At 48.2% G+C, this 27,492-nt stretch overlaps 1 protein-coding gene across 3 annotated transcripts; it reads left to right on the top strand.

Annotated features, from left to right (window-relative positions):
* The first annotated feature begins 509 nt into the window (after nucleotides 1–509).
* RANGAP1 (Ran GTPase activating protein 1) lies at nucleotides 510–27,492 on the top strand. 3 transcript variants are annotated; one of them, XM_084617237.1, is made up of 16 exons: nucleotides 510–669; nucleotides 2,421–2,581; nucleotides 3,475–3,602; nucleotides 4,565–4,624; nucleotides 5,324–5,503; nucleotides 6,054–6,188; nucleotides 12,201–12,359; nucleotides 12,557–12,670; nucleotides 13,994–14,093; nucleotides 14,999–15,083; nucleotides 15,730–15,892; nucleotides 16,403–16,522; nucleotides 16,920–17,022; nucleotides 19,017–19,105; nucleotides 21,796–21,917; nucleotides 26,685–27,492. In XM_084617237.1, exons 2-16 carry the CDS (start codon nucleotides 2,470–2,472, stop codon nucleotides 26,752–26,754), a joined length of 1,740 nt encoding a protein of 579 aa, XP_084473363.1. In that variant the 5' UTR covers nucleotides 510–669; nucleotides 2,421–2,469; the 3' UTR covers nucleotides 26,755–27,492. The 3 variants fall into 3 exon arrangements, with proteins under 3 accessions (XP_084473363.1, XP_084473365.1, XP_084473364.1); XM_084617239.1 differs by having other exon boundaries at nucleotides 520–669; nucleotides 2,443–2,581; XM_084617238.1 differs by lacking the exon at nucleotides 510–669 and adding an exon at nucleotides 1,728–1,842.

Genomic DNA, 27,492 nt, shown 5'->3' with positions numbered 1-27,492 from the left:
CGTGGTTGCGAGCTGCAGGGTTTTAACATCAAAGCTCAGGGTTGGCAACCATCAGGTGTGAAAGCAGCAGGTTCACACGGGCTTAGAAAAAGTTGTTACCAGCTTTGAACAAAAACTGCCTCCTGGCCCTGGGCCCGCACAGAGGCTAACTCTGCCATTTCGGTCCACTCTCTAGTCTAGGGGCTGCGGTCCAGAGCCTGGCAGCGCTCGCGTGCCCCAGCTTGCCAGGCCTCTAACCTCCAGCTCTGCACCCATCCTCGCCTACCCCCCACACCTCTTTGAGAGGCAGGCGGTGCGCGAGGCACCCTGGGAACCACAGTCCACGCGCACAGCTCCCCCACCGCAAGGCCTCGCTCTTCTTTTGTGGAACTCCAATTCCCGGTACGCCTCGCGGCACAGCGAGCCCCCGCGCGGGGCACCACGGGACTGGTAGTCTTTCCGAGCGCGCGGCGAACCTCGCCAGGGTCTCCAGGGGAACCACAGTTCCCAGCGTGCCCCGCGGGGAAGGGCCGGCGCCCGCGCCGCTGCGGCGGCCGGGCGAGCGAATCAGAGCCGGGAAAACGAAACTGCCGGGTTTGAAATCCTCCGCCTCCCCCTGCGCCATCGTCCTCCGCGTGACGGGCCAGAGCCTGGCGCGTCTGACCCACGTACGGCGGCACCGCGCGGCAGGTGAGCGGGCCCGGGGCCGCGCGGCTTGTTTATTGTAGGGTCGGCCGGAAGTTGACGGGGGGTGGGCGGCTCCTGACGCGTCTCCAGCCCGATCTCCGCCGGCCCCTGCCCTGTCGCGTGCGCCTGCGGGGTTTCCCCGGGTAAACAGCTGCTGGGGGAGGGGGCGGGTGTGTCTCCCCCGCCCCGCCCCGCCCCGGCAACCTCTTGCTGCCCCGGGGCGGGGGGCGCCCCGTGCGGCGGGTCCCGTGTGCTGCGGGAGGCGCGCCCCTGGCTCCGCACCCCCGCTCGTTTCTCTCTCTCTCGCCGCCCTGCTCTTGTGCTTGCCGCCTCCCCGGGGCTCCGCGAGCCGGGCGGGCGGGCGGCTTGAGGGGGGCGAGCCCCGGTGCGCTGCGTAGGCAGGGCTGTCGCGTCACAGAGCGAGCCCGGCCTCTCCCCGTTACATCCTCCCCCGGTGGGCTGTGCTCTGGCCGGCTCCCCGGGGAGCCACGAGCCGCCGCGTGATGGGCAGCGCTGGGAGGAGGGCTGGGATCAGGGGGTTGAAGTGCCCGACACAGCGGACAGATGGACAAACAGCTACCTGTGTTGTTGTTGCCCTGTCGGTCCCAGGATATTGGGGGGGGGGGGGCGAGGTAATATCTACTCGCAGATCAACTTCTTGTTAGTGCTGCTATGTCTGCACTGCAAATTACTTCAGTGTTACTTGCGTCGCTCTGGGGTGTGAATAATCCACACCTGAGATTAATTATATCACCCTAAACGCCAATGTGGACTGCCTTATGTTGGTGGGAGAGCTTCTCTCACTGACATAGGTACCGCCTCTCAGGGAGGCAGGACCCATCGGCTTTTAGAGCATCTTCACCAGAAGTGCGAAAGCAGCACGGCTACAGTGCAGCTGCACCAGGGTAGCTGCTGTAGTGTAGCCCTAGCCTGAGAGAGAGACGCTTCTGAGATCATTTAGCTCAGCTTTGGTTAATGGGTGGCCTGAGAATCCACTAAAACATGGTGTGTAATTACCGAGTGCTTTACATTTCCAACCAGGATCAGAAGAATGAACCAACCAAAGGGAAATCTTGCACTGTCTGCAAAATTTACCAGATGTGTCAGGCTGTGGAACAGTCTCTCAGGGAAAGAGGTGGAAAATCCCTTTGCTTGTTACAGTTACAACTAGACTGGGTAAAATACTAGTAAATAAAAATGTACACTGTACTTGCTCTTGTGTCCTGCATCCATACTGTCTCTGTGGTAGCCATTCAGTAACCAAATCTGATTCTAGTACTGTGCTGACACGTGAGTACCAGCCAGGATTTAAATGAAAAGAAAAAACAGTTGTGTTTAACTCTGGCTCAGCTTGCAGAGGAGGGGAAACTCGCAGGACTGGATCATGGCTTGTGTTTAAAGGCCATGATTTTGGGGAGAAAAGAATACTATTTTGCAGTTCTAACGGTATTGCAAACAGAGTCCTTTCTTATGAGATGTTGTCAGGTAGTTCAGGTGCCCAGTTTAGTAGTGTTGATTAGCAGTAATGACTAGATTAAAATCTAAACCTTTCCCTGCAACAGGCTTTCAGAATCTGAAACTGACCAATCTAGTCTCACTGTCATGATTGTTACTGTTTGGGTGTTTTTTAATAGCTCAGTCAACTAGCTTTCTAAAAAATCAGTGTTGATAACCTGAGATGCTATTTGTAATACAGATTAAAACTGTGTTTCTTCAAGTCAAAGTTTTTTTGTTGTTTGTTTTTATCTTGACAGTGTACTCCCTTTAAATCAACAGTTCTTGGAGGTTGGTGAAGTAGAGAAAATGGCATCTGAGGACATTACTAAGCTAGCAGAGTCACTTGCCAAAGCCCAAGTGGGCGGAGGGCAGCTGAGCTTCAAAGGCAAGAGCCTGAAACTCAATACCGCCGAAGATGGTAAGAGAAAACTCTTATGTTGGGGCAGTGTTTCACCTGGGTACATGTCAGTGCCATCCCAGAGCTGTGTGTCATGAACCTCTTCCTAACTAAAGGTGTCTGGACACAGCTAACTCCAGTATGTGAGAGTCTATGTAATGTCGCAGGGGGACACAAGAGTCAGCCATCTGAGAAATGGGGACTTCTGATAGAGAAGCAACCTCTCCCCACCACACTAGCACAGCGTCACTGCTACAACTGGAGAAACTGGTTTTGACTCTCCCTGACTTAAAAGTGTTGATTTTGTTCTGGGAGTGACTCTTGTCCTTCTAATACATACACTGATGCTTTAAATTGCTGGAGGCAAGAGACTTTCCTCCTACTCTAAATGCTTCAGGAAGCCTAGTAAAACTCGGAATGATTGAAATGCCCAGGGAGACTAGCAAGACTTTACAAGCTCCATGCAGGTGGATTGGTTAGTCTCCCCTGCCTGCTTCCGCAATCCCCCTTGCCCTAGGATAGAGTGCCTCAGTTCCTGTCTCAGTCCTAGATGGGCTTGTTGTTGTTTGCCTGGGGTGCTCTTCCTCCCGCACATCTCTTTTTAGGATAAAGAACTGGCTGGGGCAGTGATGTCTTTGTCTTGCTGTGGCGGGTGGGGGAATAAATCCCTGAATCACACCTGGAAGTAGGTTGTTCTCAAACCCATGACTGACTTTTCCTACTAGTTTGCATGGCGATGCTTTCCTTACCCTTCCTTGGTAGTGCAAAACCACATTAGTTACGAGTAAAAGACCTAGAGGCTGGGGAATAATGAGTAGTGATGGAAAGAGAGACTCTGCAACCTGCCCTTGAATGGAACCTAAGGTGACTTAGGTTAGAAATGAGGAGAGTAAGGCTCTGCTTGCTTTGTGCAGCCAAAGAGGTGTCTAAGGAAATTGAGGAATTTGATGGCTTGGAAGCCCTGCGCCTGGAAGGCAACACCGTGGGTGTGGAGGCAGCAAAGGTCATTGCCAAAGCCTTGGAGAAGAAAGCTGAGCTCAAGGTGAGATCTTTTAGTAGAGTACTGAAGGGGAAGGGAGGATATATTGATGAGATGCTGAAGGCCTGTCTGTTTTTGAGCACTGACCCAGGACAGGTCCCTGCAGGAGCAATACAAACTTCAAATTCCTTGTCCCACCAGCATATAAGAATAGACTCAGGAAACTAGGCCTGTGTATGAATAAGTGGTGGCAAACCCTCAGGACCTCATAACTTGGCTTAACAGCCCTGTGAGTAGCATTTGCTGAAATGCTGCATTTCAGCCTTTGGCAGCTCTCCATGGCTGAGGCAAGAAAGCCATGAGAGAGGACTCGCACCAGGGTAAGCCTCTGTAAATCAGAAGGGAGCGCTCCAGTAATGTAGTGTGGCCACTTAGGGCTGTGATCTCATCAGATCTTGCAGAGTCAGATCTCCTGCTTGGGTAGGATACTTCAAAGCGAAGCCCAGAGTGCTGCAGGAAATGGTGATGGAGGTTCACCACAATATTTTCTACCCCTTGAATTATTTATCCAGTATTCTAGCGTAGCATTGAGGTGGGTGGGTACTGTGCCACTGAAAATGCTATCTTCTGAATGAAACCTAAATCTGAAACCTTGACCGCTTGAGGTCACTGAGGTTTCCATGGCCCTTCTCATAAGTTTAGGCTCCCTATCCTGATGAAATTCTCATTCTGCATCCTTCAGTTTTCTCTGGGTATGGTAATCTTCACTTATGTCCTCAGTTCTTGTGTGTTGTTGATGTGCACTATTAAACAGCCGATGAATTCTACCCCAGAAATGACTGTGTTTCCTTGGTGAGTGAAGTGAATTATATAGTTTGTGTAGCTCTTTGGCATAATTAGGTGACAGGCCCAAGAGAAGTGTAAATTGTAAATATATCATGTCCCCTGTCAAGTGCTGGGGGCTAGAGGACATTTGTGTGTGCTTCTGATATTTGACAGTCCTCTTTCCATCTGTCTCTTTTTAGAGGTGTCACTGGAGTGACATGTTCACAGGGAGATTGAGGTCTGAGATCCCTTTTGCTCTGGTAAGTGGGAGAACTGGGGATTAAAGTTTCAGATTTGTGATTACTCTAATCTCCTCTTGCTCCATATGTTTACACTTAAAACTATCCATCCTTTCCATGGATACATGTGTTGTCAGAGACCCAAAGACAGACATAACCTTTCTGATAAAGCATGAGCATGTATGGCTTTCCCTCTCCCTCAGCCTCTGGGATGATGGGAAGAAGCGATAGCATAAGCACCTTCTGTCTGATCAGTAAAGCAGCTCTTCCCTGGAGGAGGATCAGCAGTATGGCCATCTGATTGGCAGGGCAAGAAACGAGGACTCCAGAATAAAAGGATACCCTCAGCAAATTGGAATGATTCTGGGGTGAATCAGGAGTTGGCTTCTGTAATCTTAAAATAGCATATATTTGGATCTGTGAAACTTGGTGCTTGGGCAGGTCACTGAAATGTGTATGGCTCCTGTTACCATGAAGTTATCCAGGCCTTTTTAAAAGAAGGCATCTAATACTTAGAGCTGTGCACATTCAACTAACAGTTGAATCCCATGCTTCAGGGCCCAAACTAACTGTCTTGTCTATCAGAAAAGATTCCCTCTCCCTCGTGCAGCACTGCATAATGCGGGGGTGGGGGGCGGCGGCTCTTCTGAAGCATTGGGTAGTGATCTAAATGGGCCTGTGGAACTGTTACTAAAAACCAAATCCCTTGTCTCCTCACAGACTGCCCTGGGGGAGGCCCTTATCACCGCAGGTTCCCAGCTGTTGGAGCTGGACCTGAGTGACAATGCCTTTGGGCCGGATGGCGTGCGTGGCTTTGAGGCACTGCTGAAGAGTCCTGCCTGCTTCACTTTGCAGGAGCTCAAGCTGAACAACTGTGGCATGGGCATTGGAGGAGGCAAGGTAAGTGACACTTCTCAGTCCCAGCTCGCTTGCATTGGTTATCTCATAAAGACTGGGTGCAGGGGACCTTGGGTTCCAACCTCCCCCTTTGTTTGTTGTCTTGATTACTATCATACTTCAGACTGATCTCATGAAGTGTCCAAGATGAGCAGAGTTGGGCTATCCCAATATCTGGATGGGAGAGTTCCCCATCAAGAGAATTCTGATGTTCTTCTGTCTGAACAGGTGCCTGAGGCTGTTCTTTTGAAGTGTAAAACCAAGGCCTTGACAATTCATGGTCACTAAAGAGCCAGGGGTTGTTTACCCAAGTTTGAGTTTAGACTGTTGTATTTTTGTGCTGTAAAATTCCCTCTATAGTTTCAAGTGTGACTACACTGTTAATATTGCATAATTGTGGTGGTGTAGAATGGTTCCTGTGTCCCACACTAGAAGCAGCTTCACTTCAGTGGTGTCCTAAATGCTTCCTATATATCCAATTCATAAAACATTTCTGGGATCCTCCAGGAGGAGAGATGCTATAGTAATGTAAAGCTGTTAATGTTGTCTCTAGATCTTGGCAGCTGCCCTGAAAGAGTGTCACAGGAAATCAAGTGCCGTGGGCAAACCTCTGTCTTTGAAAGTATTCGTGGCTGGCAGGAACCGTCTGGAGAATGATGGTGCCACTGCACTGGCTGAGGCATTTGGGGTAAGCTCCAAAGTAGGACTTCCTCACAGAGGAGGTATAGGTGTGTCAGATGTATGTGGGCACTGGTTCTGGTAGCGATGGGGGAGCAGTGTATATCCAGACACATATGCTAAAGAAGTGTGCACTGAGAAGGGTGTGCATAAGGTACTGGCCCTCAGTTCATTTTTACCACAGCACTCTGTATGCTGCTGAAACAGTCAACCATTTGAGGATGTTAACACCAAGAAAAGGAGAAGCCTTGGTTAAAGGGGGCATAACTGAGAATAATGGGACAAGACCGAGCACAGAAACAGGATTCGTTTCCAGGATGAGTGACTACTCCACACTATAATCTGCTAACTGTTAGGTGAAGTGATGTATTGCTTGAGTAACTTAATACGGTACAGAACAAGTGATGCAGTTGGAGATAATCTGGCCCTGGGAGGGGGTGGGCCAGATGACCAGGTAGATCTCTATCTCTAATCGCTATGATAGCTGGCCCTGGCATAGCTTTTATCTATGTTCCGCAAATCTCCTGCAGGGGACACTACCAACTGGTGTCTCATTTTTTCCCTTAGCCCTTTGTCTGATCAAGCTGCTAGTGCTGCATTTGGGTTGGGCAATGGAAATCAGGCTGTCCCATGCCCACCTTTCTATCCAGCAAGAATGAATGAGACTCGAATTTGGTTTAGATTTGTGGTAGTTTTGGGGGACTAAGTGACCAGGAGTCTCCATGTTTCCTCACCAACAAACTTTACATTGCCTCCCTCTTTCCTCCTGTGACCTCCATTTCCTAAATTCTTTGTGCCAGGTCTCGGAACACCGTGTGCCTTTTCAGATAAAAAGACTTAAAATGATTATATACAGGTCTGGCAAAAAATAAGGATTTAAATTCAGTGCATGGAAATTTGATATACGTTCTTAAAGGGTGAAGTTATCCTGAGAGAGACTGGCTGCCATCCGAAACTCTTCTAGGCAGAGAATGTCTATCTTCGTCCTGTTTCCTTCAGCCATGAGCACTAAGTAGGGGTGGTATCCATGAAGGGACTAGGTGTTGCAACACTGTGTCACTGCACCTAGAAAGTCACAGGAACAACACAGCATTCCACAAAACCGAATGAGTTGCCTAGACTCCCTACAAGGGGAGAGCGAGGTGCCTGAGAATGTGATCCACAAAAGTAAATGCACCATGAAACCACTGATGAGATATTTTAATATTTTCATCCTCTGGACAGAGGGCTTAAACTCCCTCATAAATTTCCATCATAACTTCAACAACCACCCCCCGTCTATCTCTCTCTCTCACACACACACGTACGTACATACGTACGTACGTACGTCCAGGAAGTTGATGCTAATCAGCTTGAGCAATGCAACCCTACAGACAACCATATACAAAAAACCCGCACATCAGCAAACCTAACTTAATAGATCCAGCAACCACCCCAAACACACCTAGAAATCTGTTCTCAGCGTGCCTGGCTGTAGATACCACAAAATATGCTCTGAGGAAGAAGTCTGGGATATACAACTTATACACTCAAAACCGCCTTCACCAAACAACAACACTTCACCAGAGAAGGAGATTGAAGCTTGGATTGGGCCACCCAAATAGCCCAAGAGAATGTGCTTCAATACAGAAATAAAATCCCTTCTGACTGCACACTGCTAGTTGTCACCCATCGCCCCACACTGGAACTCCTATGGAGTATCAGATAGTTACAACCCATACTCAATGGGGATCCATCCTGAAAGAAATCTTTTTTTCTTGAATCCCTTCCTCTGGCTTCCAAATACCACCCTCAAGCTCATCAGAAGCAAGCTCCCCACAGACCAGCACTACGCCAACTCAGAGCAGCTCTAGACCCTGCCAGAACAACGGATGCAAAACCTGCAGACATATATCCGCTGCTACAGTGATCGTTTTCCCCCCCACAACACACCTTTCAAGGGGTCCTACATATGCCTATCCCAACATGTGGTGTAACTCATCCAGTGCACTAAATGCCCCAATAACTATGTGGGTGAAACCAGACAATCACTATGCTCTCGAATGAACTCTCACAGGAAAATAAGACAAAAACACCATATCAGTTGTAGGTGAACACTTTTCACAAAACAATCACTCTATATCTGATCTATCAGTCCTCATCCTCAAAGGTGTACAGCACTTTCAAAAGTTGAGTCTGGGAGCTTAAACTCATTACTCTGCTAGACACTAAAAATCAGGGACTGAACAGACATTGGATTTGTGGCTTATTACAACCATCTGCAACCCACTAATGCCCTCTTCTTGTCCTCTGGCTGCAGAGGTGTTAATGGGTCACTCTGCCTTGAATGGTCCCTTTAGAATATGTGCTAACTACTTACCCTAAACTATCTGTTCCCCCTTGCATTTTGCTGTGACGCTGGGAGTACCTTTCCAAGCCCTGAAGAAGAGCTCCATGTGGCAGGAAAGCTTGTCTCTCTCACCAGCAGAAGTTGGCCCAATAAAAGCTATTACCGCCTGTCAAGGTTCCTCCCCCACTCTGAACTCTAGGGTACAGATGTGGGGACCTGCATGAAAAACCTCCTAAGCTTATCTTTACCAGCTTAGGTCAAAACTTCCCCAAGGTACAAAATATTCCACCCGTTGTCCTTGGATTGGCCACTACCACCACCAAACTAATACTGGTTACTGGGGAAGAGCTGTTTGGACGTGTCTTTCCCCCCAAAATACTTCCCAAAACCTTGCACCCCACTTCCTGGACAAGGTTTGGTAAAAAGCCTCACCAATTTGCCTAGGTGACTACAGACCCAGACCCTTGGATCTTAAGAACAATGAACAGTCCTCCCAACTCTTGCACCCCCCCTTTCCTGGGAAATGTTGGATAAAAAGCCTCACCAATTTGCATAGGTGACCACAGACCCAAACCCTTGGATCTGAGAACAATGAAAAAGCATTCAGTTTTCTTACAAGAAGACTTTTAATAAAAATAGAAGTAAATAGAAATAAAGAAATTCCCCCTGTAAAATCAGGATGGTAGATATCTTACAGGGTAATTAGATTCAAAAACATAGAGAACCTCTCCAGGCAAATCCTTAAGTTACAAAAAAGATACACAGACAGAAATAGTTATTCTATTCAGCACAATTCTTTTCTCAGCCATTTAAAGAAATCATAATCTAACACATAACTAGCTAGATTACTTACTAAAAGTTCTAAAACTCCATTCCTGGTCTATCCCCGGCAGAAACCAGCATATAGACAGACACACAGACCCTTTGTTTCTCTCCCTCCTCCCAGCTTTTGAAAGTATCTTGTCTCCTCATTGGTCATTTTGGTCAGGTGCCAGTGAGGTTACCTTTAGCTTCTTAACCCTTTACAGGTGAGAGGAGCTTTCCCCTGGCCAGGAGGGATTTCAAAGGGGTTTACCCTTCCCTTTATATTTATGACACCTCCCCTACCTTGTTCCACCAAAGCCAGCATGCTGGGTGAGCAGCCACCTAAGCTAGCTAACAGGAGATGTCAAGAAGAGGGGTATATGCTAAGTCTTACCCATGTCTTAGAAATAGGCACCTAAGTCCAGGCTGCAGGGAGGTGCCTAGCTCTGCTTAGCATACAGTCAATGGGAACTCAATACCTGTAGACAAGCGTCTAAGGCGTTTTCTTGCAAGAATGAGTTAAATGCCTGTGCTGCACAAAACAGGGTGGTGATGCTGGGCCCATCTCATAATTGTTAGTTCGGGGGTTAGAGCACTGACCTGCCAGAGAGGGAGCAAAATGGGAGACCCCTGTTTAAATCATCTCCGAGTGTTCTAACCACTGAGCTGGGGGTATTCTGATGTGGGGCTCCCTCAGTCTCTCCTGTTAAAGCTGTTGCACTCTGGATAAATAATGGGAGAATGAAAGGAGCAGGGGGACTGAACTTGGGGCCTCCCATGTGGGTGTCCTGACCACTGGACTATAGAGTCATTCCCACTGTTGCCCGTTCTCTCTGTGGTTAAGTACTTAAACAGTCATTGGGTCAGAGAGAGCAAGTACATGAGTGAGAATGACTGACTGTAGTCCAGTGGTTTAGACATCCACTTGGGAGGTGGGAGACGCTGGGTCCAGTCCCCCTGCTGTAATCACTCTCCCATTATTTATCAAGAGTGCAACTGCTTCAATGGGAGAGACTGAGGAAGCCCCGTATCAGAATATTGCTTAGAAGAGAGCTGTAACCAGTGAGCTAAGAGGATTTGAACAGGGGTCTCCCACATCCCAGGCGAGTGCTCTAACCACTGAGCTAAAAGTTTTATACGGTGGGTACCACCTCCTCCAGACTTGGAATGGGAGCGGATCTGGTAGGCCCTTCACCTGACTTTAGGAGCCAAATGCCTGTCTTCCAGAGCGATTCACGAACCGGGGGGCTTAGGCAGGAGTTACGTGTCTGCCTAGAGGGAGACAGCAGCGCGTGTGCCCAGAGATAGGAACATAGGTGCAGAGGGACTCTGAAAAACACATTCACTGGGTGAGTTTAGGCACCTATATGGTTCAGCAGGAGTTTTGTGGACCACAGTGGTGCCAAAACCTGGACTTAAGTGCTGAAATACCTTCTTGGCTCCCACCCACCATAGCTGCTCACCAGATAACTCCCATCCAAGGCAACAGGAGTTGTAGGAACTTATTTCTCTGGCTCATGTCTTTCAAATGTACATTTTCCACACCTGTGACTTTAATTATCTTGTATGCTGTCAAATGTGCAAGCAATAGTGTTGCAGAATCTACTTATTGGTGACCCCATCAATCTATGTGTTGTTGCATATAAATGGGTAGATATGATCCTGGCTGTTTAACAACTACAAATAAACGAGGCTCTCTATCTTTGGATACTATATAAGTATCTTCCTAGGCCTGTCTTACATTTTTGTACACACACCTAATGGCGTTATATAAATGAGAATTCTGCACATATAACAGTGCTAAACCTGCCTGCAATCCCTAAAACAATGACAGGTTTGGTTTTTTTTCCCATATAGCAAAGCACTTAGACTTGTGTGGGCTATAGTCTTATTTTCATGTTATATATTGTATATGCCATACTGCACTGATTCCCATTTTGGAGGGTTTCCTTTGCGACCAGAAGGGCCAGAAGCAGAACTAAAACAAGCAAAAGATTTTGATTCTGCCAAGTGGTCATGTGCCTTGACCTGGAAAGCAGCTTCTTGAGCCGATTCTGGGTTATAGCCCCAAGGCTCAGAATCTCTGGCCAAAGAACAGAAGGAAAACAATATCCTAATCCAGCCTGCGGGATTGCCACCTTTGTGACAACACTCCCAGAAGCAGCCAGCACCACGTCCCTCCTGCCCCTGGGTGGGGGCAGAGGGCTCTGTGCACTGCCTTTGCCTGCAGGCACCGCCCCCCAGAGCTCCTATTGGCAGGGAATGGGGAATCGCGGCCAATGGGAGTTTTGGGGGAGGTACCTGCAGGCGAGGGGAGTGCACAGAGCCCTCTGGCCATGCCCCACCCCCACCACAGGGACATGGTGCTGGCCGCTTCCAGGAGCGGCGCGGGGCCAGGGCAAGCAGGGAGCCTGTCTTAGCCCCGCTGTGTGTCACTGCCACCCCAGAGTCCTGCTCCAGGTAAGCGGCATTGGGCCAGATCCTGCACCCCGCATCCCTCCTGCACCCCTTGCCCTGAGCCCCTTCCTGCACACCGCACTCCCTCCCGCACCCCAACCGCCTGCCCCAGCCCTACATTCATGGCCCTGCATACAATTTCCCAACCAGATGTGGCCCTCAGGCCAAAAAGTTTGACCACCCCTGTTCTAAGCCCTGACTCACCAAATAAAAACATTGGTCCTATCTTGATTTGTCACTGGAGGCATAGCTGCTGGGGTGGGAGGGGTGTATTTGTAACAGTTAAAAGGATTGCAGGGGTTCTGGTGGGAGATGCAGTGGACTCACTCTGGGTGGCAGAGAAGCAACTTGTAAGGTAATCCCGTGAGATGGTGGTTGTCTCTGCCTGTGTTGAAGTGTCTCTTTCTAATGGCTAATCATGTCTGAATCTAGCTCATCGGGACACTGGAAGAGGTCCATATGCCACAGAACGGAATCAACCATCCTGGCATTACAGCGCTGGCCCAGGCCTTTGCTGCCAACCCGTTGCTGCGGGTTATCAATCTGAATGACAACACCTTCACAGAGAAGGGGGCTGTGGCCATGGCAGGGGTGAGTTACTAGCAGTTGCATTGAGTGTCTATCTCTGCTCCCTCCCCCCCGCTTTTCTGTGCTTTGGGGCTGAATGTCCTAGTGAAGCAGGGAGGGAGAAGAGGCTCTTTCCTCTTTGAGTACAAGTGAGTTGGTCGTTCCCTCTATCCCTCACCTGAATTTCTGTCTTAATGGGCGCACACTCTCACTCTCTGCAGACTCTGAAGACTCTCCGACAGGTAGAAGTGATCAACTTTGGGGACTGCCTGGTGCGCTCAAAGGGTGCCATCACCATTGCTGAAGCAGTCAAAGAGGGGCTTCCTAAACTAAAGGTACCACATTCGGCTGCTCCATCTTCAAATCTTTTCCCAAAATACCCTGTATGTTTCCCCTCCCTTGTTCTATGTCCATTCCCCTGCCCCACCCTGTAAAACACAGTTCTTCCAAGTGCAGGCCTGTCAAGTTCTACAGCTCTGCCTACTGCTGCTCTCAGAGATGTGATCTGTGGAAACTATACCTCACAGCCGGCAGTGCTCCAGCGTGAGTTAAGTGGCGGTCTGTTCAGATCAAGGTTGAACATTGTATTTAAAGCCACTTGTCTCATCTACTCTGCAAGTTGCTAATAAGGTTCTCAGGTGGGTTTGGAAGCAACTGTTCTAAACTATGGGACAGCATAAATCAGGAGGGGTACAGGATGAGTGACCACTACAATATGTTCATAAAATGCAGTATCTGTATCTCCGTGTCACATCTTGGATGAGACCCCAGTTCACTAATATTTTTATGGGCCCTGTATTGACTGCAATTCCTGTCCAGTACCATACCCTACTATTTCAATGTCCCTACAGTACTAGCATTTCTGTCAGCCTTTTCCAGGGTGTATCTTACTCAGTCACCTGTGAGATGTTTGGTAAGAGGGTCCCTCTAACTCCAGCCATTGCATTATTATTTACTAGTATTACCAGAGCGCTTGTGGTCTATGCCTATGGCTCCTTTGGCCTCACCACTGTACAAACACAGAACAGAAAGATTGGTCCTTGTCTCAAGGAGCTTACAATCTACATAGAAAACAAGAGACAACAAATGGATACAGACCAATGGGCGAGTGCAAGAAAACAGTGAGACAATATTAGCTACGCAAGGTTATCTCGTGCAGAGAGTTGAGTTAACAGCTTGCCTTGTGAGTTTGAAAAAGGGGTCCACTCTGTAGTAGTACCCGTAGCTCAGGCCTGTGTTGTTCCCACTGGAAGTCCACATTTTAAAAACCATGGGGTTAGTTCATGAATACACCTGTTCAAGTAAAACACAGCAATTCTTTCTCCCAGGTCAAAGGATCCCAGGATAAATAACAGGTGAAGGGAGAAGGATGTCAAACCAAAATAATCCATTCCAGAACAAATGCCCTTCAGCTGTTTAATGTTAAATCCCTTCTCGGGGATCATCTCGTTCAATATGTCTCAAGGGATGTTTAGTCTTTGCTCACTGCCTGAGTCCCTTCCAAGTCTTTTTATAACTTAAAAATATATTCCCTCTGTGCTGAGACCAGCCCCAAAGGAGAGAATTCCTTAAACAATTCTGAGCATGCGAAGCTGGTGTTTACAATGGAGAATCTGCATACAGCGTTCCTGTAAAGCAGCTTCTCCTCTGCTTCTCAGGAACTGAACTTGTCCTTCTGTGAAATCAAACGAGATGCTGCCCTGACTATTGCAGAGGCCACTGAAGACAAGTCTGAGTTGGAGAAACTGGATCTCAATGGTACGTGAGCATGAAGTTCGATCAAAGCTTATCCAGTCCGTGACAAACTCTAGAACCCATTGGGAAGAAGCCTGTGGGATTGAAATATCTGTATTGCTGCCAGAAGTGTGTGTGTGTATAAAATATTGGTCCTGCTGAGAGCAGCTGAACCAACTAGACGAATAAGCTCTTCTCTCTTCCCCCAAGGCTTTAGTGGTTATACTTAAACCTCTTGAGCCACAGTTTCAAACCCTGCCTGCTGATCCCTGTCGCTTCCTGAAGTGAATACATCTGAGTTCCAGACGTCTGTGTGTGTCTCTAGGATGAGAATTTATAAACAAGGTCCTGTCTGCTCTGCCTTGGTATTAAAGGTCCCATGATGCTATTAGTTTTGCATCAAGGTCTGCTTCTATGTGCTTGGTCACAGTTTCCCGCTCCGTGTGTTGGTTCTTGCCTTCCCTTCCAGAGGTGGCTGCATTTCTATGGTATTATACATATATAATTTTGAGAAGTGCTTCAGAATCACCCAGGATGAAAGGAGCTGTATAAATGTACAAGGAGTTCAGTCTCCAAGACTCAAATCTCTTCTGGTTAATTACATTTTTCCTTCTTCAAACTTCCCTTGCAATTAGATTCTGCAATGTTCTTCTTGTCTCAAACCCTTGTGTGGTGTCTGAGTTGGTAAACAGCTGACATATTTTAATGACAAGTCTGCTGTCCGAGCAGTTTGTAAAGTGCTTTGTGTGAAAGGTGTTTATAGAAATGCAAATCAAGCAGCCATTCTTCCTGCCAGAGGTTGGATTTATGGACTTAGTTGAGCATTCTAGTTAAACTTTGTTTCTCTCGTGACAAATTCAGCACCTGATCTGTGAGTGTCTGTCTCTTCCCCACCCCAAAGCTGACTTTTCTCTCTCCTTGCATCATAGGTAATGCTCTGGGGGAAGAAGGCTGTGAACAGCTCCAGGAGATTCTTGAAGGTTTCAACATGGCAGATGTGCTGGGTTCCCTGAGGTAGGCCAAGAGAAAAGGCTATGGCAGGGATCTGCTCCCCATTCATGTCAAAGCTCTGGCTGTCTGCCTTTTACATCTGTTTCATGTGAGTTCCTGTTTTTATGGGGTCTAGCACTACTTAGAGGTGTTGGATTAACAGGACTGGAGACTGAAAATTTCTATCCCCAGTATGTATGCAAGTCCCACCCCCTCAGTGTCCTTCACACCTTCATCTGGAGGGAGCTCCATAAGGGTGAGATGAGAGCACAGTCTTCGTGGCTTGCTCTACTCTTGACTTTCTGCCCACACTTTTTGCCTGCTCTGGTGTTTTGTGGACACCTGTCCACTAGGACCTAGGCTGAGACTCTCACCTTCATTTCACGCACTGGTTCCCATCGGGCAGCCCTTTGGCAATCTGTCACTGCTGGTCTGAGGCCAGATTAGAACAGGTGACCTAAACATGCCAGGCTCCATAATCCATTGCAGTCCCTATAGGCTCACACTCACTGCCCTAGAAGTGATTTGCTGCCGGTCAGCTTAGTGTTTTAAGGCTTGGAAGGGTCTTACTGCATTTTATAACGACCTGGAGAAGGATTCCCAGGTGCCCATGCATGACCAGGAAGTCTGTATTGCAGGCCATGTGAACTCTCCTCTTAATCCTTCTTAGTGATGACGAAGGGGAGGATGAAGAGGATGAAGATGATGAAGGGGAGGATGAAGAGGATGAAGATGACGAAGGGGAGGACGAAGAGGAGGAACAACAACAGCTGCAGGAGAGGGGGCAGGGAGAACAGGAATCGTTGCCTTCTAAGAAGATTCTTGACTCACATGTAAATGTGCTTTGAGGGATAGCCAATAATCCTTATTGGGAGTAGGGGAAGGAGGTTTGAAATGCGGGGAGGCTATTATGAACTTGTAGTGAACAAGTGGGGGTTCACATACCTCTCCTTTGAACGGATGTGTCAGGGCAGGGGTGGAGTAAGAGAGGAGAGGGGGAGAACAATACCTCAGGAATGTTCTGTGGTGATCTGAAGAAAATTAGCAGGAAAATCTTATTTCTTCCATTATTTTCTGAAGCCACGACAGCCCTGCCTGGAGCCAGATAGTCAGTGTTTTCTGTACAAGCTTTCTCCTCACAGCTTAGCTAGTGCAGCACCCCCTGCCATTCAGGTTCTGGGCTCACTTTTTCCACCCCTTCACAAGCTCTGACAGTGCAGAGAAGTACCGACATGCGGCACCCTCGCTGTGCCAGGTCCATCGCCCTTCCCTACACATTCATGCACCCACAGCTCTGCCAGTGCTCAGCAGAATAAGCTGGGATCTGACTTGCTCTGTTTCAGGACTCTACTCCCGTGTCTCCTCCTCCTCCTCCTGTGGATGTTGCCACATTCCTCGCCTTTCCGTCTCCAGAGAAACTGCTACGACTAGGGCCCAAGTGCTCTGTTCTGATAGCTCAGCAGGTAGGTGGGTCAGTGGCTGCTGTGTGTGTGGCTTTCGGATGGCATGGTTGGTACCACGTGCGTTGGGATAAATTGTTTACCTGCCAGGGGTGATCTCTTCCTGGAGTCTCATGACCTGGATTAGGGTCTTGCCATTGTCCAAATGAACAGAATGGAGGCAGACACTCAACTTGAAGCTGCATGTCTATGAAGCAGATATGGTGCCTGCACAGCAGCTGTGTTTCATGGCGTGACTTATACCTCCACACACATCCTGATACAGCCACGACAGTTCCTGTCATGTCCAGCCAGGTGGAGGCAATTGTTGCACTGCTCATTGTTGCTTCTGTAGCAATCGCGTCTCTTCTGCCCTCACTCTGCCATGCATTTAATGGCTCCTGCTTTTTGTCTCTTACAGACAGACACATCTGATACAGAGAAGGTGGTTATGGCTCTCTTGAAGATCTCTTCTGTGTTCAAAGATGAAACCACAGTGAAAACAGCAGTGCATGAAACAACAGGTGATGCAGTCTGTGTCTCCATGCAAAGGTGTGGGCTGAAGAAGCCTAACTTGCAACGGTGGCTTCTAAAGAGATCCCAGGGATGGCCTCCCTGGACCATGCCATTTTTTGGTAGTTCGGTCTCCCGTGGCAGCCAGAGGAAGACAGTTCTGTCTCTGTAGTGTGCCAGATTGTGCAGTGCTGTTTTGGGGGGGAATGAGGGTGTGAAACCTCAACAGATCAGTTTATGCCCCCAAAGCATGATGATCAATATCCCTTAGTATTGCTGTGAGTGTTACTCTTCCTGGCATTTTTTGGTGGGGGGAGATTTTGTTTTTGGCCTCAATATCCTGTCAGCGAGTTCCACAGATTAATGAAACTGTAAATAGAAAGTGCCCTCTCTATTCTTATATCTGGGGATATTGTAAATAGGGGGAACCCATTTGGTGTTCTTTTTACTAGTAACTGTCTTAGATCTATTGTCTCTTTCCAAAAGGACTGGAACTGGAAAGCTGTGGGGCAGGGCACAGAGGCTGTGCAGGGGGACCATGTACCCTTTCTATGCTGTGGAGCACAGCACGGGTGCACAGTAGAGTAGAGAAGAGATTTGGGTGGGGTGTGGACTGTGTGAATCCACTGAGCAAAACTCTCCTGTAGAAGTGGTGGATGCTTCCGTAGCCCTGAGGCTGCTGTCGTGGCTGTAAAAGGTGTGTGAAGATGCTCAGTGTACTGCCCCGGGGTTGAGGATGGGGAATTCTCCAGCCTTCCTTCCTGAAATCCCCAGCAGCTGTATTCACCTACATGCAGTCTGCTCATTGGAGCTGTGTACAGGGTTCAGGATTTGGCTCCTCCATCTGGCATCCCTTTAAAGTCTGTTATACTGATTTTACACAATTCACTATTGCCATTAACAGACTCCTGGTGGGTAAGTAGGATAGAAACCACTAAAGGCCTGTTCTGTGCACACCAATAATGTCCCTCGTCACTGAGACAACAACCAGTGATCAGTTGTATCGAAGGCTGTTGCGAGGTTCAGCATGACCAAAATGGCCAGCTGAGCTTCTCTGAGGTCAGCAGGAGATCTCACATGCCTCTGCTAATCTCTGCCTCTGCTCCTGTGGGTGGCTGGCATCCATGATGTGACTAGTGTGCACGTGCATCTGGAACTGAATACTCTTCGCCTTCCCTAGCAAGTTCAGGTCATGTCTGGCAGTGTCAAGAGATGGTTTCTTCAGGGTGAGGCGTTTGTGTGCTGAAGGAGGGCTGACCCTCCCTGATGGAAAAATCAATAATGTCGAACAGGGTACCACAGCCACCCCGCTTTCCTGAAGTTACCAAGTGGGGCGAGGGTCTGAGCCACAATTGGCTGATCTTGTGGAACTCTGAAAACCACAGACCTCACTGGAAACCAAACCAAATGCACACCTAGTGGGTGACAGTCCCGTGGGAGCCTGTTGCTCTTGTCATTTTAAAGGTCAGTGAGACCAGCTCACAGCCAAACTGTCAAACCCATTACAGTGAGAGTGAGGCTTTGTGCTACCCAAACGCATCCAGGTTGACCATTCCTTGCATTGTCTATGGCTGAGGTCAATTAACACTTCTTGGCCTCGGCCATAGTTCTTCTCTAGGCCTTTTTGCGTCCCCCATACTAAAGACTGGACTCCATGTGACTTCTTGGCTCTCTCTCTCTGCCTCATCTCTTTCAACTCCCAGCACTCACTGGTGGCCTGCAGTAACCTCTGGCAGCAGAGACAAACAGGGTATATAAAGGAGTGTGGCCTCCCACAGTCCATCTAACAGCTGATCATAGTCAAGGCCTCGTGTACTCAATGGCAAACTTGACCTAAATTCTGCACTGATGCCCCTATCTGTGTGGCGTTCTGGTGCAGTAGACTGGAGATTGAGGCAGCGTCGGATAAGCTGAATGTAATTGAATCCAATAGTGAAATGAACAATAGTCACTACAATATCTCGTGGTGCACTTCAGCTTGACACACATTTATTTCTCTCTCTAGATGCCTTGATGAGAAAAGCCTTCATTTCCGCCACCTTTAATTCTGATGCATTCATCACTAGCCTACTGATCCACATGGGTCTGCTCAAGGTGAGAGGGCAGGAGGGAGTTAAAAGTGGGCTGTGATGGGTGAGGTGGGCTGAGTTCTGATTACATTTCTAGTTTAAAAGCTAAGGCTTGCTGGATTGTGGGTAATCTTGTTCCTGTCTCCATGGCAACAGTAAGACTCTGATGTATGCCCAATGCCTGGCGACAATAGAAAACTGCAGGGATAACAAATTCCAGAGTGGGATTATATTAGGGTGGAGGGCATGGATTAGCTGTTCCCAATTCCGTTCTACTTGGTCTAGCTTGTATTTTCAAGATCAGATATCTCTATAAGGTAGGAAGGGTCATACAGACAAACTGGGCTGCTGCTGGACAAAGCTTTTATAGTGTTATGAGCTACCTGTTGTCAGACTCCTGGTTGTAGTCTCATAAATATCTATTCATCACCCTGGTATCCAAAAGGGCCACTTAGTCACATCTTCTGTTTTAAAAGGACCACAGCAAGAGTAAATGAAAGACATCTGACTGAAACTTTGTTTCATTCTATCCAGTGTCCTTGCTAATGTCTGGAGCACCAGTATGTGGCTGCACAGAATAAAACCTGTTAGCAGGATTGTTGTGTTTGAGAATCAGCAGCAAGTTGGCTGACCGCATTAGAACCTGCACGTAGGCTAGAGCATGAGCTGAGCCAAAAGAGGATTGGAGTTGTCTCCATCGGCAAGCTCAGAGTAGTGCTTCAGTGGTCTGGCTGTTCTGCCGTTATAGATCAATCTGGAGCATCTCGGAGCCTCAAGGACTGGAAACATCTGAAAATAAAGAGTCTGGACAAATCAGCAGAAATACTTGGAATACCCTAAAGCCACAAAACTTGCATCATCTTTTCCATCATGTGGCTTTCTGGGGTTCTCACTGATGACTCTGAACCTGGGGAAATGCACAGCTGTGACATGGGTTAGGGACTAAGACACTTCCTTTGGATGTTCTACTCTTTGTTCTCTCTTCCTCAGTCCCCGACTCCCGTGAGGCCCAGTCTAGTTTTCTAGTCTTCTGCTCTGTGGACAGGTTTTTTTCTTTCCCGTCCTGCATCAGATTGCAGTCACTCTGAATATGCTTAGGTGAATTGGAGGGTAGAACTTCCTTGGGGCTGGGCTTCGAAGTAGAGAATTGAATTGGGGAGCAGTGTCAACAGTCAAGTTCTCTCTTGGCTGACCAGTTGTTGCTTGTGATCCATGTCTGTCTGTGACTCAGGTTTGGGGTGGAGAGGGAGGCTGTTTCCATACTTTTTTTACTCTAGACTTGAAGCAATAGCCAGGGCCATACAAACAAAACACACTTTCAGTGTACCAAATGCAAAGGGATCCACTCAGGAACAGGGAATGCAGGGCAGACTCTGTATCCTGGAAGGCAGTGATCCTGAACAGGATAGAGGAGTTGTGGTGGACAAGCAACTCAACATGAGCTCCCAGTGCAATGCTGTGGCAAAAAAGGGCTAGAGTGATCCTTGCTGTATCAATGGGGGAGCAGAGGTAGGGAGGTGACTTTATTTGTGTATACAGCATTGGTGAGACCGTCAGTGGAATACTGCGTATGCTTCTGGTGCCAGCATTTTAAAAAGGGTGTTTAAAAATTGGAGAGGGTGCAGAAAAGAACCACAAATTATTCAAGGGCTGGAGAAAGTGTCTTATATTGAGAAATTTGAAGAGCTCAATCCTAGTTTATCAAAAAGAGGACAGAGAAGAGACTTGAAACATGTCCAAGTACCTTGATAGGGAGAAAACACCGGGCACGGAGGGGCTCTTAAATTCAGTGACGAGAGGCATAACAGGAACCAGTGGCTGGAAATGAGACAGACAGTGCGCCTTGTTTCTAGCTTGAATTTAACAGTGAGGGTGATTATCCATTAGGTCAAACTCCCAAGGGAACTGGTGGATACTCCATCTCTTGGTGTCCTCCGATCAAGACCCTTGGCCTTTCTGGGAGACACGCTTTAGCCAGTTAAGTTATTGGGCTCCATTCAGGGGCTATTGGGTGAAATACTGTGGCCTGTGATAAATGAGTTGTTGGACTAGGAGAGCTAATGGTCCCTTCTGGCTTTAAACTTAGAATCAATTTTGGGAGTGACTGAAAACAACATGCCTGGTGAGAGAGGGGCATACAAGAGGGAATAACTGCCCCCTTGGATCTAGCAGGAACTGTAGGCTTCCTTCTCAGCTGAACGAAGGGTCCTGGCAGGGTGTCCGTGCAGAGGAAGGTCTGGAAGAAACATGCATGTGCTCTGTCTAAATTTCTTGCACCTCACAAGACTGTCAAGCCATAATTGAAACAAACTGGAGTCTTTGTGATGCTTTTGTTTGAGATATTCCCCTTCGGGTTGATTGGTCATCTCCTAAATAACCCACTGTGTATAACACAGGAGCCAGCTCTCCCCCCTGCTGCTGAGGGGAAGGCTAATTCCAGCAAAGAATTCGATAGCTGTGTGAATAACCATAGCACCTGTTGTGATGTAAACTAAGATGATCTCCAGAACTAGTCCTTTCCATGACTTACCACAGAAGCTGAGCCTCAGCTGGAGTCAGACTTCTCCCTTTTTGCGTGTGTTGCGCTGTGGAGGTTCGCTTGCATTTTATAGAGGTTGGTCAGTCAGACAGCATGCTGGATTAGATGGAGGGATGACTGCATTTGGTGTGGCAGTCGCAATGTACCTGATTGTTCTGTCCTTCCCCATCTGACAGAGTGAAGAAAAGATCAAGGCTGTCCCAAGCCTCTATGGCCCTCTGATGACCCTGAACCATATGGTCCAGCAGGATTATTTCCCCAAATCCCTGGCCCCAGTTCTCCTGGCCTTTGTGACAAAGTGAGTATTGCACCTTGCCAAGCAGTCCTGTTCTACAGGAAGTTAGATACATCTGCATATGGTTGAGTTAAAAAGAAAAATACATTCTCTTCCCTTCAAGCCTCTAGTGGGTAGGGGTTCTAGAATAAAAATGCAAACAGCTTAAAGGAAAGCTGTTCCTATCTTGCTTAGTCCAACATTCAAAGCTTACAAGGTAAGAAGCACTGATCACGAGGAATGAACTGGGAAACTGACTTTCTAAAGGTGGTCTTAAAACTGGCGTTTATGCAGAGGCAGCCCAAAGGAAGACTAGGCTCTAGTTTCCAGCCACAAGTTTAATGAGTTAAAAGGACACTGCTGAATCAGATTTAGCCCCAAATGTATATCTTGGCCGTTACAAAGGTAACGTCCAAGATTAATGTTAAAATTTTCATGACTTCAAGTTCCAAAGGAAACTTCTTGAATTCCCATGCACTGCAGCTGCGCGTGAACGCTGCAGTGTTGTGATAGGGCGGTAGAGCTGGGAAATGAAAACGAAATTGACAAGTCTGTTAATTATCTTTGGCGAGAACTCTAAAGATCATGAATAGTGAAAATGTTAAGCCTTGTTCCCTTTTTTTAAAATTCTCTTTTTTAATACTAAAAATATTTCTTATAATGCAGATAAAAGCAATGCTTCTTAGATTAAGTCAGTTTTAACTTTAGTTTCCTTCTAATAATTATGCAAATGTTGTTTTAAAATCATTAAAAGGGAAAGTCTTAAATTTAGCCCTGGGGCAAAGTTACAGATTGATAGGGCATTGGTCTCCAGAGCTATTCTCTCTCCCACTTCCCCCACCCCCAACAAGTCAACCATGGAAGCACAGTGGAAACTGAATGTTTGAATAGAACTTAGAAAAACCAAACCAATGAGTCCCCACACACTCTCTTGCTGTACATATCTATCCCTTCACTAGTGGAGAGGGAAACTGAGTCAGAAAGGCTTTGACTTGCCAAATCAACACACAGTTAGGATCCATGTCAGGGAGTTTGGTGAGTTTCTTAACCTGATTATATCATGTTCAGTCTGCACTGAACAGTGGACATCTTTTTAAACAAGTTCCATAATCAAGCTAAGACTTTGGGCAGGCGTAAAGCTAAAATTGGTCAGGCACAGTATTAATTGCGTGTATTCCCAAAACACTCAGAGGGTCTCATGAAGATGAGGATCCCACTGTGCTGGGCACCATGCAAATGCGTAGAAAGACATTGTCTTAAAAGTTTGTGTCCCTTTCGCAGCCTTTTGTAGGTTGTGCACGCTTATAAATAGCTGGCCTTGCTTAATAGCTGAACTGAAGGGCTGACAGTTAACTGGTTGACTTCTAGCCATCACAGCAGAGATATGAAGGTGGAGACAACTGGCTTTGCAGATCAGTTCAGGGGCTCATTCCACCTGCAAAAGACAGTAGGGCTATAGCTGCAGAGGTAGCTGTATACGAAGCTGCCAAAGGGTGGTCAAACCTGGCTCCTGTAGCGGTATTGCAGATTGGGGGGGAGGTGGGGTAGGCTAAAACTCGAGTTCCTGATTCCTGACCTAAAGGGGAGAGACTATGCGAGCTATTCACATCTCTCCTGCAAACATGTGCTGTGCGCTGTTGTTGCAGTCCGCAAAGGAAGGATGAGGAAATGGGGCTGGTAGTAGTCCTTGCTGAAGGGGGCAGGATGTAATAAACAAGCTGCCGTAGCAGTCCTGTCTGTTAGCTCTCTTTCCTTCCCCCAGAGCCTGACCGGTAGCCCTGTTCACCACCTTTCTGGCTCTGAAGCAGCCCCTCCCCAAGTAAAGAAGAGCGGAAACTGTGCTGTCCCCAAGCCCCCAGATCACTGGACCCATCTGCACTATTTAAACAAAACGTTCAAGGGAGAGGTGTTCCCATCCCAGACCTGCCAGCCTTGTGCTACTGCTGTGACAAAAACCTGTCTAAGTAAAACTGACGTGGACAATGGGCCACGCTGGGGACTCCTTGTAACATTCACTTCTAGTGATTTGTTGTGGAGTCAGGTGCACAAGTAACGAGCTGTTCCTCCAGCCTAATCTCCGACTCGACAGTGTCTGGTGGCTGCGTACGCTGAGGAGTTCATTCACAGCACGCTCTGCCCTGGATGTGGATACACCCCTCTCTTAGGCTGTGGGCCAGCAGTTAACCCTATGTGTTACTCTCTGAGCTGTGCCCATAACGCACCAAGCACAGTGGCAGCCATGATTTTGCTGCATTTAGATCAGTGATTCTCCACCAATTTACCTTTGTGGGCAACATGTGCAGCTTTCTCCGTATTATGTGGCCACATCCACACTATATACATACGTACGTACTGTATGGCCCTGAGGATCTCACATGGGCTGCAGCCGTATGCTGATAGGGCTGTAAGCGGGCTGTGGGTTGAAAACCACTGATCTAGATGTTTGGGTACCTCAGTGACAGGCTTGGTATAGATAGGTAGAGCTTCCAGAGTGAAAACGTGGTCCCATTGATGTCAGGAGTTTTGTCATTGGCTGCAGCACAACTTTGCTTAAGAATGGGGAAGAGAAGAAGTCTGGTTTTTCTGGGGAGAGAGGAGGAGGTGGGGAGGGGAGGGAAAGAAGCTAGAGGGAGGAATGTGTGTGTCTTAGTGATATAATGTCAAATCATAAAACAGCCTAGGGACTTTTGCAAAGGATATGTCTTAACATATGGTGAGAGCAAAAGGAAAAAACAAGCTAGTACCAAAGCTACAGAGTCAAGCAGTTAAGTCATGCCATTGTCCAAGTGAAAGCTTCCTTCCCAATGCTAATCTACGGTGGGCGGTAATACGGGGGGGATATGCACCATGGCAAGAGAGCACTTTTTTGCTGCTTCAGGGCTTACTTTCTGTGCCTTAACACCTCATGCCCCGGCTGTGGGGGTTAGAGGGAATCGGGAGCTATGCAGCTGAAAGCTTTGCAGGGTTCTCTAGTGATTTGCTATGTTCCTTCAGCTGCTCCTGCAGTCAAACCTTGTGTGTCCAAAGGGCTTCACCAAAGCTCTTGGTAATCCAAGGTCATCTGTGTCCCCTGTTTGCCTGGAGCTCAGATGCTGAGGAGCTTGTCCTGTTCCTGTCCAAAATTAACGGGTTGGTCCAGCTCGCTACAGAGCCAACTTTTGCTCATTGGAGTGCTCAGGTAACAGCCTTGGTCAGCTTCCTTTGGGAATCTAGTAAGCCCCTTCAGCTCATTGGCCTGAGCTTCCATGGTACATGAAAAGCAGCTCTCCTGGCCTTGTTAAACTATCAGCTCTTCTGTAATGGGCAGTGGAGCTACAAAGTTCCTGTGAGCTGCTTCGGTCAAATCAGATGTCGCGTACTGTGTCTCCAAGCTCCATTACCGCTCAGTAGGAGAAGTTATAAATGCCTGTAGCCAGCGCCCTCTGGACTCTGGGGGTGAGGAATTGGCCACAGAACTTGCTCAGGGTGACAGAATTTTTCCTTTTAGATTGTAAGGCTAGAAACAATCGTTGAGTAAAAGAACCTCAAAAAAAAAAAATGCGTAGTGAGTGTAAGCGATGCCCATCTGACTCTGCAAAGGGCCTGAATGCCGTGGCTCTGATCATCTTGGTTGGAAGTGCTGAGGGCTGGTTTCCCATCCTCCACAGCTGCTGCAGACTTCATTAGCTGGCTGCAGTCAGGCTCCGACCATTTTGTTGTGTGTCCCTGCTCTGCTGGGGTTTGTCTGCGGCTGCCTCTCTCAGCTCCTTTCCCCACAAGAGGAAACTGATTATGTACAGTGCATGCACCCTTCACTATTCTGTAGAGCCAGGCTGCAGAGAGCCTAAGGTAGGATCTAGCTGAGGAGAAGGGGGAGCCTTAGAAGTGCAGGCTTGAGCAGCAGAGGTTCAGGGAACTCGGATACAGTTCACTTCACTAATTCAAGATCCCTCCTGTCTCGTGCACAAGGCCTGGAAAGGAGATTCCAAGTTAAGCCCCACACATAACATCATAGCTGAGGCCCGCAGGGCTGGGCTGGCTGGAGAACACAGTGAAAAATCCATAATCCAAAGTCATATAATGAATTGTACATCAGCGAGCAGCGTCAGCAATGAACCAGTTGCGGGCAGGAAGGATGGGAATGAAGGGTAGGGCATGGAGATGCAATCCATTAACAGTGCTGCAGAATTTGGTCCATTGGATTGCAGAGAAAACAGCGTCCTGTCTCTCACCAAATACCTCGACTTGCACAGCTTAGCAACAAGGAAATGCTGCTCAGTCCCATATTTCAACATTTCCGGCTTCATTTGAAAGCCACGTCTCCCTCAGATGGAGCACGGCACATATTGCTGTTCTATCACGGGGGGAGGGGAGCTGGTCAGAATGTTTTTCATTGGTGGTATTGGATTCAAGTTCTTCAGGAACACCTCACCTTGGGCCAGTCAATCCTCATGCTTCAGGGCACCAGTAGATCACTTGCATAATACAGTGTGACACAATGCACTGCACTGGGTCTGTGTGGGGGGGGTATTTTCCTCTGAACCAGCTAGCCTTGGCCGCTGCCTGAGGTGGGATTCAGGACTAGACGGAGCAATAGGCTGATTCAGTGCAGCGATTCCTATATCTCGTCTGACCCTGTCTCTGATGAAATCCCGTTCAGCTAAATACTCCAGCCAGCTGACTCTTGAGTTCCTGGCACCGTACTGTGCCGGTGAGCCCCTGAACTCATGGAGAACTGGCATTCAGTGAGTCAAAGTGCAGTCAGGGGGCAGCTTTTAAATGAGCTTTTTGTCTCCTCTCCTCTCTCTCCAGACCCAGCCGTGCTTTGGATTCCTGCTCCTTTGCCCGCCATATGCTGCTGCAGACCCTCCACCAGCTGTAGTAGGACCCCAACTCTGCCCCTCCCCCCCATAGGACTTTTATCAGCGAGAGCTCTTAGCCAGCTGGCGGGAGAGGATGTCGGCACCCGTGGAAACATGCTGTCCGTCTCTCACAGGGATGTCCGTCCTTCCTTCTACTTTAACAAACGCGGAGGAATCCTGCTGATATTTTTTTACTTTGTTTTTCCATTTTTTAATTGAAGGCCCCTCTTCCAATGGACAGGCAGCTGTGCCAGAACTAGTCCTCCGGGGGCTCTTCATTGCTCTCCATGAATTGGAACGAGGGTCCTATTAAACGCCACACTGCTGGAAGGGGTTGTGCCCAAGCTACCGTCTTGCAGAGGGTGCTGGACAGGGGCCTTCTCTGCAGCAGCAGCTGCACCAAGCCGGGCTTTTGCATGGTGCTGTGGCTTCCATCTCCTGCTGCCCTGGGCCACGCACCTGAAAATTGCAGCAGGAGTTTTGCTTCTCCAGGGTTATCAAATTGCCCAGCCGCCTCCTGCTGCTCCAGGCTTGGGAGAGGGGTGTGCTCCCCCCTGCTCTTGTATTCCTAATCTAACTGGGAGGGGGTCCTGTGTGGCCCATCTGTATGTTAATGTGCTAATCCCCTGCTATGCTAGAGTGGAGCTTCCTGCGGTAGGGCTGGCCCTGGTGGTCTTTGCCTGTTCATTGTGATATTGCCATAGCCTGCCTTCCCCTACCCCCACTTCCCAATTAAAATAGGCTTGGTTTAGAAATGA

Source organism: Lepidochelys olivacea, assembly GCF_965140295.1.
Source record: "Lepidochelys olivacea isolate rLepOli2 genome assembly, chromosome: 1".
Taxonomy (NCBI): domain Eukaryota; kingdom Metazoa; phylum Chordata; order Testudines; family Cheloniidae; genus Lepidochelys; species Lepidochelys olivacea.
This window is presented reverse-complemented; position numbering and strand designations above follow the sequence as displayed.